Raw genomic sequence first — 19,636 nt, forward strand, 5'->3', positions numbered from 1 at the left:
TGTCAAAAACTGACCATATATATCGGAATTTATTTGTTGACTTTATTCTATTCTATTGATCCATTTGTTTACAGCTATAGTTTTATAAGTTTTGAAGTCAGGTATTTATTAAGTCTTTTTGTTCTTTTTCAAAATTGTTTTAGCTCTTCTGGGTGCTTTGCATTTCTGTATAGGTTTTAGAATAAGTTTCTCGATTTCTACAAAGAGACCTACTGGAATTACAATAGGGATTGCAGTCAGCCTACAGATGATCAATCTGAGTCTTCCAATCCATAAAGATAGTATCTCTCTGCATTTATTTGGGTTACCTTTAATTTCTCTCTGTAATGCTTTGTAGTTTCCAGTGTACAGAAATACTTATTTTTAAAACACCAATGATAAAATTCTTACTTAAGCTTTGAATCTGGTATCAAATTGTAACAGCAAACCTTGCAAAAGTTACTTAAGAATCTTTCTGACACAATTTTAATTACCTCACATTCAACAACGGGACAAACAAATAAACAATGAACAAACAGTAAAGATCTGTTATCTCATAAAGTCTAAGGGTTTTAAAAAGTTCATAAAACCAAGTAGGAAAGAAATTAATGCCTATCTCAAGATGGAATTTTCCTTGACTATTTTGCCCCAAAAAAGTGTTTGGTAGCAGAAACTAAGTACAGATCTTCCTCCACTTATGATGGGGTTATGTCTCAATAAACCCATCATTAAACTGAAAACATCAATAAGTCAAAAACCTACCAAACATCATAACTTAACCTAGCCTACCTTAAATGTGCTGAAAACACTTACATTTGCCTATAGTTGGGCAAAATCACCTAATACAAAGACTATTTTATAATAAAGTGTTGACTATTTCATATAATTTATTGAACACTGTACTCAAAGTGAAGACCAGAATGGTTGTATAGATATAGAAGAGTCGTAAGTATATTAGCAGTGTTTCACTCGTGATCGCATGGCTGACTGGGAGCTGCGGCTGACTGCCAATGCCCAGCATCATAAGAGAGTATCATACTGCATATAGCTAGCCCCAGAAAAGATCAAAATTCAAAGTACAGTTTCTACTGAATGTGTATCATTTCTGCACCATCAAAAAGTCAAAACATCATAAGCTGAACCATTGTAAGTCAGGGAAGAAAACCAGATCTAGTACAGATGGTCCCTAATTCCCAAACCCAAGAAAATTCCACAAACTAAAGTCATATCCACAAACTCACATAATTTCTCGCTATATCTGTATGTATATAAAACTTCATACTGCCAACCCAATTAAATACACCATCTTCAGTCTTTCTGTCTCAGTGTTTATAGCATGATTTTCATCTCCAACTGTGAATGTATAAGCTTTCAAGGAAGCATATTTATCAAATAAAATGGGGTTTATATTCTACCAAATGTTCAAATTATGAAAAGGTTTTTTTTAAACTTTGAGAAGTATGAATGTTAACAGAGACTTTTTGATGAGAAACTCTCATTTAAAATAAAAACAAAAAAAAAATTCATACCAGAAACCATGTACAATTACACTATTTATAATAGCAAAAAACAGAAACTACCCAAATGCCCACTGACAAGAGAAGATGATATAAACTGTGGTATTTATTTACTGAATATTGAACATTATTGAATATTGTACTGTAGTAAAAATGAATGAACTACAGTATATGCAACAACATGATAAATATTATAAATGTAATGTTGAGGGGGAAAAAAAACAAGTCCCATTTGCTTATGTCTCTAAGCAAAACTAAACATATTGTTTGGGCACACATACATTCATAATAAAGCCTTTTTATAGAGGCAAAGGAATGATATGCACCAAATGCAGAATAGTAGTTAAAGGGGATAGGGAGTAAATGGGGCAAGGGAGGGCAGGAAAATTGAGTCACTAAGGAACACATAAATAGACACATGCAAATTATTAGTAATGTTCCAGTTCCTGGGTTGAATGGAGGGTTTATATGTTTATATGCTTTATAACTTACATATGTCATCTAATTCTTTTGTAAGTATAATTATTTTTAAAAAACATAAGCAAAATCTATTTTTAAAAATCACCCATTATAAAACATTTTCCAGAAGCGTAACTGGGCACTCAGAATATATTGGGTTGGCCAAAAAGTTCACTTGGGTTTCTCCATAAGATCCTAAAACCCGAATGAACTTTCTGGCCAACCCAATACATCAAAAAACAAATTTTTTTAAGTTTTTACCTTTGTTTCTGTTCAACTGCTTTGTCCAAGTGCTGAAAGATATCCTGAAACAGGGTGCAGCTGGATTGACTATTAATCGTATACCCATATCCTCTTTTCCAATATTGTTTCAGATCATTTAAGTATTCTAAAACCTAAAAATACAAATTTCAAAAATCATTACTATTAATTTTTATTAATGTAACAGATTTTCTGATTTAATCATGATTTTTTCAGAAAAGGTTACATTGTTTAATCACCATTCTACACAAAGTATAGTAGAATCTTAGCATTTACAGAGTTTATACTTACCATTTCAAGCATTTAAGGGTTGAACCTAAAGGTCCATGACACAGAGATTTATGCTGAGACACAAACCCAAATGGGAATGTAGAGACTGACATGCAAGAGCAAGTTAGTAGTACTCACAAGCAGTAATCCAGCATCCATGACAGTTCAGGATACTGGGTTAAAGACATGTGCTCACCTCCGCTTTCTTCTAAAATTATTTTAAGATGATAGCAAAGATATATACAGAAAAAAGAAAAAATGTACATAGAAGAATATTCATTACAGCACAGAAGGTGCCAACAGTGAATCCGGAATTTTTAAGAATTTCAGGAAGGTAGAAACCAGATAGAAAATGAGTTACTTTGGTTCATGTACCAGTTTGGCAAAAACAGTAATAAAAGTAGACCAAGGGGGCTTCCCTGGTGGCGCAGTGGTTGAGAATCTGCCTGCCAATGCAGGGGACATGGGTTTGAGCCCTGGTCTGGGAAGATTCCACATGCCGCAGAGCAACTAGGCCCGTGAGCCACAACTACTGAGCCTGCGCGTCTGGAGCCTGTGCTACGCAACAAGAGAGCCTGCGACAGTGAGAGGCCCGCGCACCGCGATGAAGAGTGGCCCCCGCTCGCCGCAACTAGAGAAAGCCCTCGCACAGAAACAAAGACCCAACACAGCAAAAAAAAAAAAAAAAAAGTAGACCAAGGATATGGAAAACTGGTACTAGAAGGAATGTGTATTAATACAGATGTTCTAAAGGACAGACTGGCAAAATACACAAAAACACACATCTTTAAGGCCCGTTTAATTCTGTTTCTTATAAACTAATATTCACAGAGGAACAGAAGAGACAATGTACAAGAATATCTTAGAGTAGCACTGCTTAAAGGAGCTCCCCCCCCCCAAATTTCCTGGAAATACCTGAATTTCATTAATAGGTAGAGGCTTAAATAAACTGTGATATACACATACTATGGAATACTATAAGATTATTTATAGATCTACATGAACTGACATGGAAAGATCTCCAAAACATACTGCTAAATGAGAAGAGCAGGTTAAGAATGATAAATACTTACTGGCCTCTGCTACTTGCAATAGATCAGACCCACCAACTATTATTGTTGTAGTTCAGTGGGGCAATATTATGCCATTTCTGAACCTATCATGGCCAGAGTGCTCTTTATGTACTGGGTTTTTTTTTTTTTTAAGCTGTACGCGGGCCTGTCACTGTTGTGGCCTCTCCCGTTGCGGAGCACAGGCTCCGGACGCGCAGGCTCAGCGGCCATGGCTCACGGGCCCAGCGGCTCCGCGCCATGGGGGACCTTCGCGGACCGGAGCACGAACCCGTGTCCCCTGCATCCGCAGGTAGACACTCAACCACTGCGCCACCAGGGAAGCCCTGTACTGGGTTTTTGTATAAAACCCAGTGTATGTTGTCTAACTGCTGTTGGTAGCAGGAGAAGAGCAAGATGGTGGGGAAGGATTGTACACAGATATGTAGGGAAGGAAGCTAGCTATCTGTAAGTCAAGGAGAGAGGCCTGGAACAGATACTTCTCTTACAGCCCTCTGAGGAGACCAATACTCCTGACATCTTGATTGCAGACTAGCAAAGGAATACATAATTTTCCTTCTTCATTTTCATGAGAAGTAATTGAAAGCTATCATCTATGCAAGGGGAAGCTCTGGTCAGTTATTTTCAGTGTTTTGATCCTTATGCCTTTCACAGATCTAATTCAAATGCTGGATCTCTTCCTTATTAGCTTTGTAATCTTGGACGCATCCCATAATTTAGTTGAGTCTTACTTTCATTATCTGCAAACTGAGAGTTCTAGTACCTCCTGAGAATTGTGCAAAGCCCTCAAAAATGCCCTTAGCACACAGACGTTGTTCAGTAAATGTCAATTGCTTTGTGAATTCCTGTAGTTGTGTGCTGCAGTAATTTTTTTAAAAATAAATTTATTTATTTTATTTATTTATTTTTGGCTGTGTTGGGTCTTCGTTGCTGCATGTGGGCTTCTCACTGTGGTGGCTTCTCTTGCTGCAGTACACGGGCTCTAGGCACGTGGGCTTACTTGCCCACGTGGCTTACTTGCTCCATGGCATGTGGGATCTTCCGGACCAGGGATCAAACCTGTGTCCCCTGCACTGGCAGGCGGATTCTCAACCCCTGCGCCACCAGGGAAGCCCTGCTGCAGTAATTTATATGAGGGGTAATCTTTGTACAATAAACATATTTGTTAAAGACAAAAAAAAAAGGAATAATACAGTATAATATCATTTACTAGCAAAATACACACACAATTACACTGTTTACATTTCTAAGAATGGTATAAATTATAAATAGAGCACAGAAAAGGTTGAAAAGTACACATCAAACTGACAGGAGTGGTAGATTTCTGTGGAGAGGTCTTGAATTGGAGTTGGTGATTAAGGTAGCCTTTATCTGAATGTCAAACTTGTACTCATGTATCATTCTGATCCAACACCAAAAATAAAGGACTAAATCTTGAAACCCAAAAGAGGTACAAGAGAAGACTACACAGTAGTTATGAGCCATTCTTCTCAGAAGAGTCCCTAGAGAAATTAAGTGCAAGCCATAAATTTAAGAGCAAGAGCAAGGGTAGGCCACCGCCATATACCAAACACAAAACTAAACATATATTAAAGAGGCAATTAAATTAAGAAGTTAGCAAAAGGGACAAAGTAAACGTTAAAAAAATTAAAATAAAAAGAATTAGATAAAGTTCTGCCAAATCTATTCAAGAAATAAAACAAAAATAGTATCAGAAATGAAAAAGGAGAGGCGCTTCAAACTGTGGCACAGGGAAAAGGATGTCAAGCAGAATTAGGCAGTCTTGCTGAGTTGAGGAGTCAGAACTCAGAGTTTAGTAAGTCTGAAGTGGTTGGAATTAGCAGGGTAGAGTATCAGAGAGGAGGAAGCTACACAGAAAAAGAACTCCAAAAATCGTGGGGGGGTCCCCTTGATTCTGCTGCCAAAGGCCGTGGGAGTTGTAAGCTGATCAATTCCAGGGCTATCACAAGGCTGAGAGATATTCATGTTCCAAGCGGCCTAAGTAGAGAGAGCTTCCATAGATACCAAGACATCCAGGACTTCAATCTGGACCCCAGAAGAGACATACTTTAATAGTAAAGACATGTGTATAAGTAAGGTTTTGTTTCTGAGTTTTGTAAGGTCAGGTCGAGAGCATGAAACTCAGAAAAATGAAGCCTGAAAAGGATCAAACTGATCCACAAGTAACTTAACTGCAAAATAAAACAAAATTCAATACTTAGAAGACAAAATCCAGGCATTCAACACCATAACATTCACAGTGTCCAGTATCTAATAAATAATTACTGGAAATACATGAACAAACAAGAAACATGACTTATAACTAGAAGAAAAATCAGTCAGTAAAAGAATCTATCATAAGAAAGAAGGAATGTAAGGATAATTCAGTATTAGAAAATGTACTAATGTAATTTCTATGTTAGAAGATTAAAGAGGAAAAAAAATCATCTTCCTAGATGCCAGAAATTCAGCAAACATTCCTGATCTTAAAAACAATAAATAAATAGAAGGTTTTAGTAAGAAACAGAAATTTTCTTAACTTGGTAAGGATAACTACTAGTGACTATGCCAAACATCATATTTTGCAATGAAACACTGAAAGTGCTCTTAACTAGAAAATATAAACAAAGCTTTGGGTTTTAAGATGATGGAATTAAGATATATATGCTCTCTTCTCTCAGAAATCACTCTAAAAAAAGAAGAATGAAAAAGAAATGCAAATGCCCCTTTCAAAGAAATTAGGAGACCTCTGTACCCTGAGCCACCACCATAAATGAGGAAGGACTGCCAAATGCAGTGAAAATCAAATAAAACACAAACAAAACCCCTCAGATAAAACTAACAGAAGACAGATTCTCAAAGCACATTGTACACTTGCAGGAGTAGATCCAATAATCCTTTGCTTGAAACAATAAGAACGAAGTCTAAGAGGAGCCTCCCTGGACAGTATGTAACACCATTACAGGAAACAGACTGATCTTCCATCTTTACAAGAAGCATTCTACAAAGAATCTCAGAGAAAAACTCCAAACTGGAAGGAACACGACTTATCTCTGAATAGCTGCTCATCCCTACTGGCCGTGTGAGAAGTAAAAGCTGAATTCACTGCAAAGATGAGTAATAATTTAAAAGGTACTAGTATCTTTACAAACATACAAATTAAAAACAAGACTGCTACACAGATAAAATAGCCAGAAAAAAACCCCTCACCCTAGAAATTCTGCTACAGAGCAAATGAAAACTATAATTAAATAAACACAGTATCATGAATTCCAAAGACTTAAGAAAATAAAATAATCATTTAAAAAAGAATGAGTCCAAAACAAGAAAAAAAATACATGGAAAGAAGCAAAGATAGAAATATAAACTGGAACAGCTCCAAAAAATAATTGGGCATTATCTAGTAAATTTGAAGTTCTGCATATCCTATGATCCAGCAATTCTACTACAGACATAGACCTTCAGAAATGTGTATATACACACCTATAGACATACACAAGAATATTCATAATAGTCCCAAACTGAAAACAACCCAAATGTTCACCAACAAGATAATTGATTAAAAAACTATGGTAATTCATGTAATGGAATATTATACAGCAATAAAAATAACTGAACTATAGCTACATGAGGCATCATAGATAAATCTTAAAAACATAATGTTGATAAAAAACTAGATACAAAAAAACACATACTGGATGATTCCATTACATAAAGTTCAAAACATAGTTAAACTGTTTCTTGGGAAAAAAATAATAAATTAGTAGACACTAAACTAACATAATAAAGAAAATGCAGACACACAAATAAGTAATAATAATGGGGACATAATCTCAGATATAGAAGGAAGACATTTTTTTAAATCATGAGATAAATTTGCCAAACTCCACAAATAAATCTGAAAACCTAGAGAACATGAATGACTTTTACAAGAAAATATTAAATACCAAAACCGACCCCAGATGAGATAGAAAATCTAGATATACTTGTTACAGAAGATAGACACAAAGCTGCAAAAAGCTATCCCACAGAGAAGTACATAGTTCATGTGTCATTTCTTTTGTAAGGTTTACCTGACTGCCATTAATCAACTTCCTCCTTTGTGTATCACTATACACTATATATACTTCTGTTATAGCCATCCCATTGTCTTGCAATGGTTTTTTTGTCTTTCACTCCTTGTGACATTCTTTGAGGACAATGCCTATCTTACGTTAGTATCTTCAGTTTCAACCAAGTGCCTGGCATGGAGCAGGCACTCAAACAATATTTGCTGAATGAAGGCACAGATGGACCAGCATTTCATAAGGTCTTGGATATCTAATAATATCCAGAATTCTTAGAATTTCATACATTTCTATTCATTTTTAATTCTTAAAACATTTTTTTTTATAAATTAATTTATTTTATTTATTTATATTGGCTGTGTTGGGTCTTCGTTGCTGTGCGTGGGCTTTCTCTGGCTGTGGCAAGCGGGGGCTACTCTTCGTTGCCGTGCGCGGGCTTCTCATTGTGGTGGCTTCTCTTGTTGCGGAGCACGGACTCTAGTCACGCGGGCTTCAGTAGCTGTGGCTCGCGGGCTCTAGAGCGCAGGTCAGTAGTTGTGGCGCGCGGGCTTAGTTGCTCCGCGGCATGTGGGATCTTCCCTGACCAGGGCTTGAACCCATGTCCCCTGCATTGGCAGATGGATTGTTAACTACCGCACCACCAGGGAAGCCCCTTAAAACATTTTTAATAAAGAATTTCAAACATAAAAATAGAGAACAGGAGAATAATGAACCCCCACGTACCTCTCATCCAACTTCAACAACAATTAACACTTGGCCAATTCTGTTTCAGTTATGCCCCTACCACCACCACTGGATTATGCTAAAGCAAATTCCAGACATCATTTTATTGCATCTGTAAATACTTCAGTATGTAAACCTATTTCATAGTGAAAAGTCCTAAGCAGAGATTTTTGTGTCAAATTACTGAAAAAGAAAAAAAAAAAATCACAGGAAACATCTAAATCAAAAGAAAACTTTAGGGCTTCCCTGGTGGCACAGTGGTTGAGAGTCCGCCTGCCAATGCAGGGGACACGGGTTCGTGCCCCGGTCCGGGAAGATCCCACATGCCGCGGAGCGGCTGGGCCCGTGAGCCATGGCCGCTGAGCCTGCACGTCCGGAGCCTGTACTCCACAATGGGAGAGACCACAACAGTGAGAGGCCCACATACCACAAAAAAAAAAAAAAAGAAAACTTTATATTTTTTAATGAAGAATCTAACTTATTTGCTTTTACTATATAAAAAGAAAGTCTCTTATTCAATTAATTTAAACATGTATTTCAAATTTTCAAATCATGGTCATTTAAATGAGAAGTTCTTTGAAAGTGGCGGTGGGGGGTGGGGGAGGTAGGATAAAGTGGGAGATTGGTACTGACATATGTACACTAATATGTATAAAATGGATACCTAATAAGAACCTGCTGTATAAAAAATAAATAAAGTTCAAAAAAAATATGAGAAGTTGTTTAAAGGAACCTACACAATGGAGAAATCTGGAAGGTGCCACTTTAATCATATGATCAAACATATCATCATCAGTGATGTGACAAACTGACATCATTCCTTCTGATTAGACACACTATATAAGAATACTTATATAGTATTCTTGTCAAAAATGTTTAAACCCCAATCTAATCTTAAGTGAAAAAACAGACACAAAGACATTCTGCAAAAAAGCTGGCCTAGATGCCTGCAAAATGCCAGTGTATAAAAGACAAAAGAAAGGCTGGAACACTCTTCTAGATTAAAGGCAACTAAAGGCATGACAAATAAATACAATGAATGATCCTTGATTAGATCCTGAATTTAAAAATAAAAAAAAAGTGGGAGGGAGACGCAAAAGGGAGGAGATATGGGGATATATGTATATGTATAGCTGTTTCACTTTGTTATAAAGCAGAAACTAACACACCGTAATAAAGCAATTATACTCCAATAAAGATGTTTAAATATTTTTTTAAAATAAAAGCTATAAATATAGGATTCTATTAAGACAAGTGTGAAAACACAAATACTGACTGCATATTAGACAATACTGTACTATATATGCATATGTAAATTTACATTTTATTATGATTATGTAGGAGAAGTTTCTTGTTTAGATGTACGTCCAAGTATTTAAGGGTGAAGTGTCTTGATGTTTAGAAGAAAAAGGTTACATATATATGTGACAGAATAAATGTCCCTCAAAGATGTCTACATCCTAACGCCTACAACCAATGAATATGTTATCTTACATGATAAAAGGGAATTTGCAAATGTGATTAAGTTAAGGAGCTTAAGATGGAAAATTATCCTAGACTATCTAGATGGGCCCAATAATCACAAAGATCCTTATAAGAAGTAGGCAGGAAGGACACAGTAGGAGATATAACAATGAAGCCGTGGTCATAGTGATACAAGGAATGCAGGTGGGCTCTAGAGACTGGAAAGGGCAAGGAACAGATTTTCCCCTAGAGTCTCCAGAGAACACAGCCCCCTGTTGATACCTTGATTTTAGCCCTGTAAAATTCATTTTGGACTTCTGACTTCCAGAACTGTAAGATAATAAATTTGTGTTGCTTTCAACCACTAAGTTAGCAGTAATAGGAAACTATTACTGTTATAGCAGTTATAGCAGCAATAGGAAACTAATAGATTATAAAGAAAGAAAAACAAATGTGGCAAAAAAGTTTAAAAACTGGTGAATGTAGGTGAAGGACATGAATGTTCATTCTGTTATTCTTACAACTTCTGTCAGTTTGAAATTTTTCAAAATAAGTTGTGGGGAAAAAAAGAGAGAAGTTCATATGCAATAAAGAGATAAAAGGGTAATCCTAAAAATAAAAGGAAAAGAAAAACAAGTAGCACAGAATCTAAGTCACCTAATAGTTCCATCTTTTACGATATGGAAATAAAAGCACAGCGTTGTCGGTCTTTGGAAGTAAGGGACCACATGGATATAGCTACTCAGAATACAAAAAGGGCAGATAGCCAGGTAAGCATATGCCAAATATTCCAACAACTGTAGTAACTTGGGCAAATAAGTTGTTCTTCTGTTAAAAAGTAAATTTCCCTTTTGCCCACACCCCTCAGTCATTTACACAATACTGAAAATCACTTCAATTCTGTTTATTGGCCTTTTCCCCTACAGCAATCTGGGCAGGGAGAAAAGGGAGGTGAGGAATTTTGACACAAGTGAATGGTGACCATAAGTCTCAGTTTACACCTATACTGGTGTAATTATTACTGGTTCCCCTTTCACTTTTAAAAGTATTCAATTTAGGAGATTCCCTAGTGGTGGAGTGGTTAAGAATCCACCTGCCAGTGCAGGAGACACGGGTTCGAACCCTGGGCCGGGAAGATCCCACATGCCGTGGAGCAACTAAGCCCATGTACCATACTATTGAGCCTGCACTCTAGAGCCTGCGAGCCACAACTACTGAAGCCCGCGTGCCACAACTACTGAAGCCTGCGTGCCTAGAGCCTGTGCTCCGCAACAAGAAGCCACTGCGATGAGAAGCCCGCGCACCACAACAAAGAGTAGCCCCCACTCGCCACAACTAGAGAAAGCCCGTGCACAGCAACGAAGACCCAACGCAGCTAAAAATAAATAAATAAATTTATAAAAAATAAAGTATTCAATTTAGAACATAAATTTTATGATCATCCTAAGCACAGAGTATTTCAAAGAAGGGTAGGCCGGGATGTTTCTAAAGTGATAGTTATGGACACTTAGAGGAGATGAGAAGTGTTTTGAGTACTTGAGACAGAGAAAAAGTAGATCATCAGGGAGCAATTCAGGAGCACCGAGAGGAAATACATAAACCTATTACTTCTGGCGCTCAGCATCCTAGAGCAAGCATCCATCGAGGGCTCTTTTCCCTTCTTCCAACTTACCGGCTAAGCCCTACATCTGCATTGGCATAATACTACAGAAAAATCACCTTTAATCTGGTTGTTGGTCACTTTAGTCTTTAATTAACGAAATAAAGCACTTGTTTTACTTTCAAATGTACATTAGCTCTCAGCTTAAAAGCTTGCTTCTAACTGACAAATAGTACACTTCTTTTCAAAATTTGAGGTTAAATTCTGAAGTTAGTAATTGATTTTCATACAGAATGCTGAAGGTTCCATATGTATGCAAGGGATGACTGAAGTTTCTAAAGTCCGTATTTCTGAATGACCCATACATAAAGATACATCTTACTCTCATCCATCAGAATTCTATCCAATGCCTTGATCCTCAATACTTAAGAAAACAATTAACACTTTCCTACCCCAACTCTCTGGCTCCCAGCATCCCAGATTTGACCAGAATTTGCCTCCTTTACAGTCACCAGAGCTCTGTCTGCCCTTCTCTCTCTAGAGTCTAAAAGTCTACAAAGAAACAACATGAATGAAGAGGAAAGAAAGGGAATACAAAGTAGCCAGGCAGAACCAAGATGAATCACTGCCATCACTGGGTAGAAAATAGAACTCTATTTATTATGAAAACTTTATAAAAGAATAGGTATTTGGAAAACCATTCATCCTCTCTGAGCTTTGGCTTCCAATAAAAAGAAGAATTTGGATTATATTAGCTCTATAATCCTTTCCAGCAGTAAAATTTGATGATGGGTTAAGTAGGTTTTTAACTGGGTGGACTTAGAAATCAAATCACAATGGAAGAATGTTTTCCAGAGTTTTATGAGCCTAAACTATTTACAAGTAGGTAGGTCCTATCTGAACAATTAATCTCTCTTTTTAAGGAAAATTACAAGATAGTCAAAGGCACTTAATGTTCCCTACTCTGCTTATTTTTTGAAAAGCTGCTTCAAATAAAGACAACAATGAAAACCATGCAAAAAAAAAAGCAAAGAAACTGCAAAAGTAATACTTACCTTTGCATCATCTATGTCAAAAACATCACACCAAGGAGATTTAACACCTTTAATTGCCAGGTCAAATGAACAGGTGAAAAAAGCTACCTGAATTAAATCTGAGAGAAAAAAAAAGGTAAAATTTGTAGGTTACTATTTCCTGCAGTTTTCCAAAGGCTGAATATCTATAGAATGCCAAGGACTTACTACATAAAACATAACTTGATTTTGTTACTTTTAGAGGATTAGAGGAGGGGAGATAAAGTTATAAAAGGTTTTAGTCCCCAACTTGAAAGTCAGCAATGACAAAGAACATTTATTGAACAGTTCTTTTAACTACACAATTCACATTATAACTATTAAGAAGAAGCAAGTACAGAGAAGGATATAAAAAAGAAGAGAAGACTGCAAAAGGTAAAGAACAAAGAAAAGGCAGACTGAGGAGTCAGGAGGAAGGTGAAGCAAAGGGTCAAGAAGGAGAGAAACAAAGAGGGAAAAATCACACTATGAGACCTGACTCTGACATTAATTATCCTGGGTAAGTCACTCTAAGCTTCCTGGGTCTCAACACAAAATAGGTAAAGGATTTATTCTTTTGTCAAGCAATATCAAAGGACATATAATTAATATATCCATAACACATAAAGGGTACCTATGATCAATAAGAAAAAACATAAAAATAATCCAATAGAAGATGGCCAAGGTTATGAAGAGGCAATCCTCAGAAGGAATGAAATAGCTAATAAACATATGAAAAGATGTTCAACCTTACAAGTAACCAAAGAAATGCAAATTAAAGCTAGATATCATTTTTCATTAATTAAATTGGCAAAAGTCAAAAGACTAATAATATCCACTGTCAGATGAATTGGGGGAAATGAGCATTCTCACATATTGTTGATATAAATTTTTCTACACCTTCAGAGAACAATTTGGAAGTATATGTTAAGATGTAAAATATTCATGCACCTTAACCCAACAATTCTACCTATAGTTATCTTATAAACTCTCAAGTGCAAAAAGCAGACTATAAGAATGTCCACTGTTGCGTTATTTGAAAGAGTTAAAAACTAAGAAAAAGCTTAGTAGGAATGTAATTTCCTATAAAATAAAGAATTTGGACTGTATTAGCTCCAGCCTCTCTGACCAGTAAAACTTGATGATGGGTTAAATAAATTTTTAACTATCATTTACCTAAAAATGTAATCATATATATCCTATAAAATAACAGAATTTAAAAAAATGAGACAGATACATTGCTAAGTAAAAATAAGTTACAGAAAATACATACAGCATCACCTTTCTATGCAAAAAAAAAAAAGTATTTAAATAGGTAAAATATTTTTGAACAGTTACTCTGTGCCACGTACTGTGCTAATGCTTTGCATGAATTAATCTCATATAATCCTTGCAATAATCCTGTGAGGCAGGTACAATTCCTATATCCATTTTACAGAGAAAGAAACTACGGCACAGTGATATTAAGGAACTTGCCAAAGATCACAGAGTTAGTCAATAATATAACAAAGTCAAGAATCGAATAGTCGAATTCCAAACAGTCCAATTCCAGAACCCATGATTTTAACCACTATGCTAATATTGCCTCCAAAAAAAGGTTGTTCTCAGTTACCCCATCAGTAAAATACAAATAATCCTTGTCAAGTCAGAGACTAGAAATAATGTTTTTTAAAAAATCTTCAACAATCTTAAATGCCCACTAACAGAATAATGGCTAGATGCTGGTATTATATAATGGGATTCTGTACATAAGTTTAAAATGCAGAACTAGAATTACACACATTAAATAAAAAATGCAAAGTTGAATTAAAATCAAATTTCAGACTGATACCATAGTTTGATACCATTCCTAAAAGTTTAAAAATCTGCAAAATGCCCCATTTAGTCATAGAAACATAAATATAAAAACTGGCATGGGATGACTTAAATGTTCAATTCATGACAATGGTTACCTCTGGGAGAAAAGGAAAGGAATGAGATCCTAGAGAGGGACAAAGGACCCTCAATTTATTTAAAGCAACTAAGTGAAGCATAATGTTAAAATCTGATCAAACTAAGTTGTGGGTATACAGATACTCATTATATTAGCCTTTATTATTATCTATATACTTGAATTATTTCCCAAAGAAAATAATTTTTAAAGCTCTGCAAATGACCCCAATGTATAGCCAGTTGAAGAAAAGAGAAAAAACTCAATTTTAGACGCTAGTCTAGGCATCTTCACTTTTTTGATCCTTATAAAGCATTCAGACACCAGGACTGACATATTCTAGTCTAATTAATTTATTCCCAACATCTCCTATTTCTAGTCTTTGGAAATTTATTCACAGTATAATGAAATCACACTCTATATATCTGTCAATATCTGCTGTATGGATTATACATTCCTAGAAAACAGGAAAAAAAATCTTATTATTTTTTCTTAATTTCTCATTGCTAGGTAACCATGTACCTTGGTTTTCCACCTGCTCTCCCAGCATAATTATTAATAGTGTTTCCTTTCACCCTAAAGTGTCCCAGGTGGCACAGTCTACCATACACTGCAATAGCTTATGACATACATGACTGCTCATTTTCTCAGCATCTCTAGGTATAAAAGCTCCAAAGAAAAAAAAAAAAAAATCACACTACTTTTTAAAAACTTAACCTCTCTCAAAACATTAACATGTACTTCTGAACTGCTTTAAAAGCTAAAGAATTTATATGACTTTCCATTTGTATCACTTTAAGAGGAGATAATTCAGAAAAAGATAATTTTTGTTTTATAAATAATGTTTAGAGTTGAAGCTTTATATAACTTTGCCCTCAAAACAAAACAAAAAATTCCAGGATACATCAAGAGTCTTGTGTATTAATTTACATAAAACTCAAAGAAGAATCTGAATCTAAGAATAGTAAGCATGAGATATAGAATTTTCTTGACCTAGAACACATTATTTTCTCAACGTAAAATCAATTGTGGTCCTTTAAAAGGAATAACTTTATGCTTCCATATTTTTCCACGTTCAGAGTTTAAAAACCACTTAAACTATTTCAGAGTTCAAATGCAAGACAATAGGCACATTACCTGCATTTAAGTTGTTGACTGGCACTTGCAAAATACCTGCAACTTTTTTTAAAATGTTCTGCATTTCTGGTCCAGTTTTGAAGGCTTCTACATGATAAAGAGCCGTAGCATTCCTTTCCACTTGAGTTAAAAACTTCTCACAATGATCAAAGAACCTCATTAATTTATCATTAATTCTTGGAGGTCCACACTCCATGTCTGAAAGGGAAAAAAATAATTGTGTGTGTATGTATGTGTGTGTGTGTGTGTGTGTGTGTGTGTGTGTATCCATTGACACGAATGACAATTCCAAATTATTGGAAAATTTTGTTTCAAGTGTAAAAAGGAACCCTAAAAACCTATTTATTCATTGACATGTCTGAAATAAGTACACACTGCTCAAGAAAGACATAGGGCAAAACTATTCCCCATTTGTAATAATTGTTAGCTCATGAGAGGATACGCTAAAAAAGACTAAAGAAACAGAAAATATCAAAGATAAAATAAAATGTTAGAGCAATACTACACTATGAAATAAAGGTAACTGAAATGAATGTTTTCTTAAAGAAAACAAAAATAATTAGATATGAATGTCATAAAAAGTGTAAAAATCTATTACCTAAGTACTGTTTCCATCAGGCACAGAAAATTTGAGAAAACAACCTAAAAATGAGCAACGTTTCTAATTACAAAGTGAGAGAGAATTCAACAGACAGGCTCTGTTTTACTACTCTAAGCCATAGTCTAAATAGACTATTTTATTTTCTCAATTAAGTTTCTCAACCCTGTGTTCCTTTACAAAAGACTGCTTTGGACAAAAACTACTGACAATAGCACAAAATACATTAAAGTTTCAGGTCTTCTGTATTTCATTGTGCTAGATGCTTCTGATTCGGTTTATTTTCTAACTGAAGCTCCAGAATAACTTCCCATTTAGAATTTTATGTGTTAACATTATTTCCCCAATTCGGTAACAAATACATACTAGAAAAGCATTCGTAATCATGCTTCAGCTACTGGGGTGCCTTTTAAGTTTTCTCAGAGTCATATTTAAAAATACACAGATTCCAACCATCATTTCTCCAATAATTTACCATGAAAAGAACACCAAGTATACTATTTCTGTAATTAAAATAAGAAAATTATCCCTAGTTATACCATTTTGCTTCAGATGTGTATGTGAAAATATTTATATGTATGTGTGTGTGTATCCATTTCAGGAGCTCCTGAAATGAATAATTCTGCCAATTTTAACTGGTAATCAGATTACAGTTCTTAAGAAATTACTAGGAAAATCTTTGTCATCTTTTTCTGTGGCCTCAAAATTTCCTAAGTGGATCTGGATAATTCATCTCTGCTATTATCTAATTACTGCTATTCTTTAAATAGAAACAAAGGCATTGTTCTGTTTCTGTAAGAATACAAAATCCAATTCAGTGGCTTCCCTCCAAAGCCCAGATGTACACAACAGGCAAAACAATTGTCTGTAGATAATAATGAAGCAGCTAAGCAAAGGGTTTAATCTCTGATACTGAAAATGGTGAGGGGTGGCTTATCCTGAACTATTTTGATCCACGGCTGGCAAATGCCCATTCTCATAATCCATCTAAGGGCAAAAATTCATTCATCCCAGGAGGTCCAGTAGTCCCTTTTTGGTATACACTATATACATATATAGTACTATATTGAAGTATGTTCTGCTTTCAACATTCAGTTAATTTAACAGATTTGTGGAAAATCTTCACTCATATCAATGGAAAAAAGGCTAGCTATATTAAAAAGCATGATTCAACAAGTGACTGAACACAAGTCAGCCAACCGAGTTACTCACAGAGTCATGACAGAGTCATAACACATGACAGAGTCAATGGAAGAACCCCTTGGAGATGGCTGAACGGCTTAAGAGAGAATGCTATTAGAGAAATGACAAACCAGTCTACTTCTAATTTATTTTTTGCTTGGGCTTTTTAAAGCTAAATGATGCCTCACCTCAACTTTGATCTTAAAGCTGATCAAGAAAGTATTAACACTTGTTCATCTCTCTGGCACAAAAATGTCACGTTTTCATTCTTATCCTTAAGTTACAGGACAAATGGAAGCTGTACGTACAGTGTAATGGTTAAGAGACCAAGCTCTAAATCAGATTTCCTGGGTTCATACCTACTCATTTGAAATTAGGCAAATTAGTGTTTCTACGTCTCAATTTCCTCACCGGTTAAGAGGGGGGGAAATACAATCAACCTCAGAGAGCTGTTGTAAGGATTTTGTGAAATAAATGTGAGGCATGCAGAGCACATAGCAAGCATTAAGTGTTTGCTATTATTATTATGTGACTTTTAAAATATTTTCTAAGGAAAAAGCATCATTTGAGGGAAAACAGAAGACCTGGATTCTGGGCCTCAAACTAAGAAAGGACAATCAGCAGGGCATTTTCTTAGGCTCAGCTTCTTCACCTGTGAAATAAAAGAGCTCTGCTAGACGATCTCTCAAATTTTGCAAAAGTATTGGTAGTGGAATAAATTAGTAAAGTACTGTGCCATGACCATGGACCACAGCTACAAGGAGAGTAACTCTATAGTACATGCAAAATCAAAACAGAGAAAAAAGCAGAGCAGTAAAGAAAGTTTGAGAGTACTTCCCAAAATATGTTGTAGGTCTAGAATTAATATCTGAAAAAGCTGTTAAATGAAAAAAAAAAAAACAAAACAAAACCCAAATAGTATTAGTATCAGAAGTAAAACCTGAGGAAGAAAAGTCCTAGATTTAAAAAAAAAAAAAAAAAAGTGCGCCGAACTGCAGAACTAGTCGCCAGAGAGGGAGGAAGGGGAGAGGGGTTGGTGCTCAGATGGAGAAATTCATTTTGGGAATGGGTGATCAAAAACTGCCCTGGCCTGTCTCCCTTCCTACTGGATCCCCCAACGTCTACCACAGCGTCCTGCACGTAGAAGGTGCCAAACTCATCCCTGATGAATGAAAAAATGAACATTATGTACGAGGATAAGGGAGAGAGCCAAGTCCTGAACATCCCATGGGATGGGGGGCTGGGGACAGAAGGAAGTAAGGAGAGGCTGGGATCGGGGAAGTCCGGGATCTGGGGGAGGACCGAGGCAGGGCACTGGCTGGGCGGCCCGGGGTGGTCACCTGCGACGTCGGGCGGCGGTAACCCAGGGTGGTAGTGCTGCCACAGTCCCTGCAGGAAGGCGGCGCCGCTGTCCATGCAGCGGTGCTTGGAGCTGGTGACTAGCTGCAGGCGGCCGCAGTTTTCTCGGCTGAAGAGGACCGGGAAAAGGGAGGCCAGGCGCAGGGCCAGCTGTCGCATGTCCTGCCGCCCCTTCTCCACCAGCTGCCCGTCCATCCAGTCCGCGTACCACAGCGGCCAGTTGGCCAGCACAGCGCCCAGGTCGCCGCCGCCGGCAGCGCGGATCCGGTCATCCCCGGGCCCGCGGGCCTGCAGCAGTCCGTGTAGCTGCCGCAGCTTGCGGATCTGTTTGGTGGTCGGGTAGCGGGTGCCGTGGCGAATGAGGGCGACCAGCTGTACCGGGGTGCAGGTCTCCTCCAGCAGTTGTGGGTCCCGCCGTGGCGCCTCGGGGTCCGGCAGCAGCCCGGGGTTGGCATCCTCGTAGCGAGTCTTGGTGCCGAAGTAGGGGCTGAGCGGCGAGACCACGCTGTTCTCCGGCTCCAGGAGGGAGCAGCGAGAGAGCGACGAGACCAGCGCCACAGCCAGGGCCGCGACGGGTGCCACGGAAACCCTGAACAGGCGGCAAGGGCCACGGAGCATGATGCACTGCGGTCCCCGGAGGGAAACATACCGGCTCAGTCGACGGCTTCCGGATCCGGTGGGCAGGGGGCGGGCCCGGCGGGTGCTTCCGGCCAGTGCCCCACCCCGGGAATCACTGCGCGTACCCAGCTCTCAGGCTGTGAGGAGGCGGCCACTGTTAGCGGAGTACCGAGAATGCGGGCTGGACGCTCGGAGGAGCCCAGTGGCCCTGTGGCTCGAGTGAGCCGGTAGAAATCCTCGAGGCGCTTCGGAGACCTGTGGCTTAGGTGGAGCCGGCGTCGCCTGCACCCCCGAGCGTGGGCGAGTTTCCTTGTAGCTGGCGGCGCCTCAGGGACTGACTTAACGACTCC

At 37.5% G+C, this 19,636-nt stretch overlaps 1 protein-coding gene across 7 annotated transcripts in view; it reads right to left on the minus strand.

Annotated features, from left to right (window-relative positions):
- MINPP1 (multiple inositol-polyphosphate phosphatase 1) overlaps positions 1-19,337 on the minus strand; it is a 66,013-nt gene extending 46,676 nt beyond the window's left edge. For 3 of the 7 annotated variants that reach the window (XM_067710117.1, XM_067710118.1, XM_067710119.1), the window contains exons 1-4: positions 18,650-19,334; positions 15,530-15,727; positions 12,466-12,563; positions 2,217-2,350 (exon numbers count right to left, since the gene is read on the minus strand). In XM_067710117.1, the coding sequence (XP_067566218.1) occupies positions 2,217-2,350; positions 12,466-12,563; positions 15,530-15,727; positions 18,650-19,286 (1,067 nt within the window). In that variant the 5' untranslated portion in view covers positions 19,287-19,334. Of the gene's footprint in view, positions 1-2,216; positions 2,351-12,465; positions 12,564-15,529; positions 15,728-18,649 lie in introns of all 7 variants that reach the window. The other 4 variants (XM_067710114.1, XM_067710115.1, XM_067710116.1 and 1 more) reach the window with 4 other exon arrangements.
- Positions 19,338-19,636: the final 299 nt, after the last annotated feature.

This window comes from Pseudorca crassidens, chromosome 16 (genome assembly GCF_039906515.1).
Source record: "Pseudorca crassidens isolate mPseCra1 chromosome 16, mPseCra1.hap1, whole genome shotgun sequence".
Taxonomy (NCBI): Eukaryota; Metazoa; Chordata; class Mammalia; order Artiodactyla; family Delphinidae; genus Pseudorca; species Pseudorca crassidens.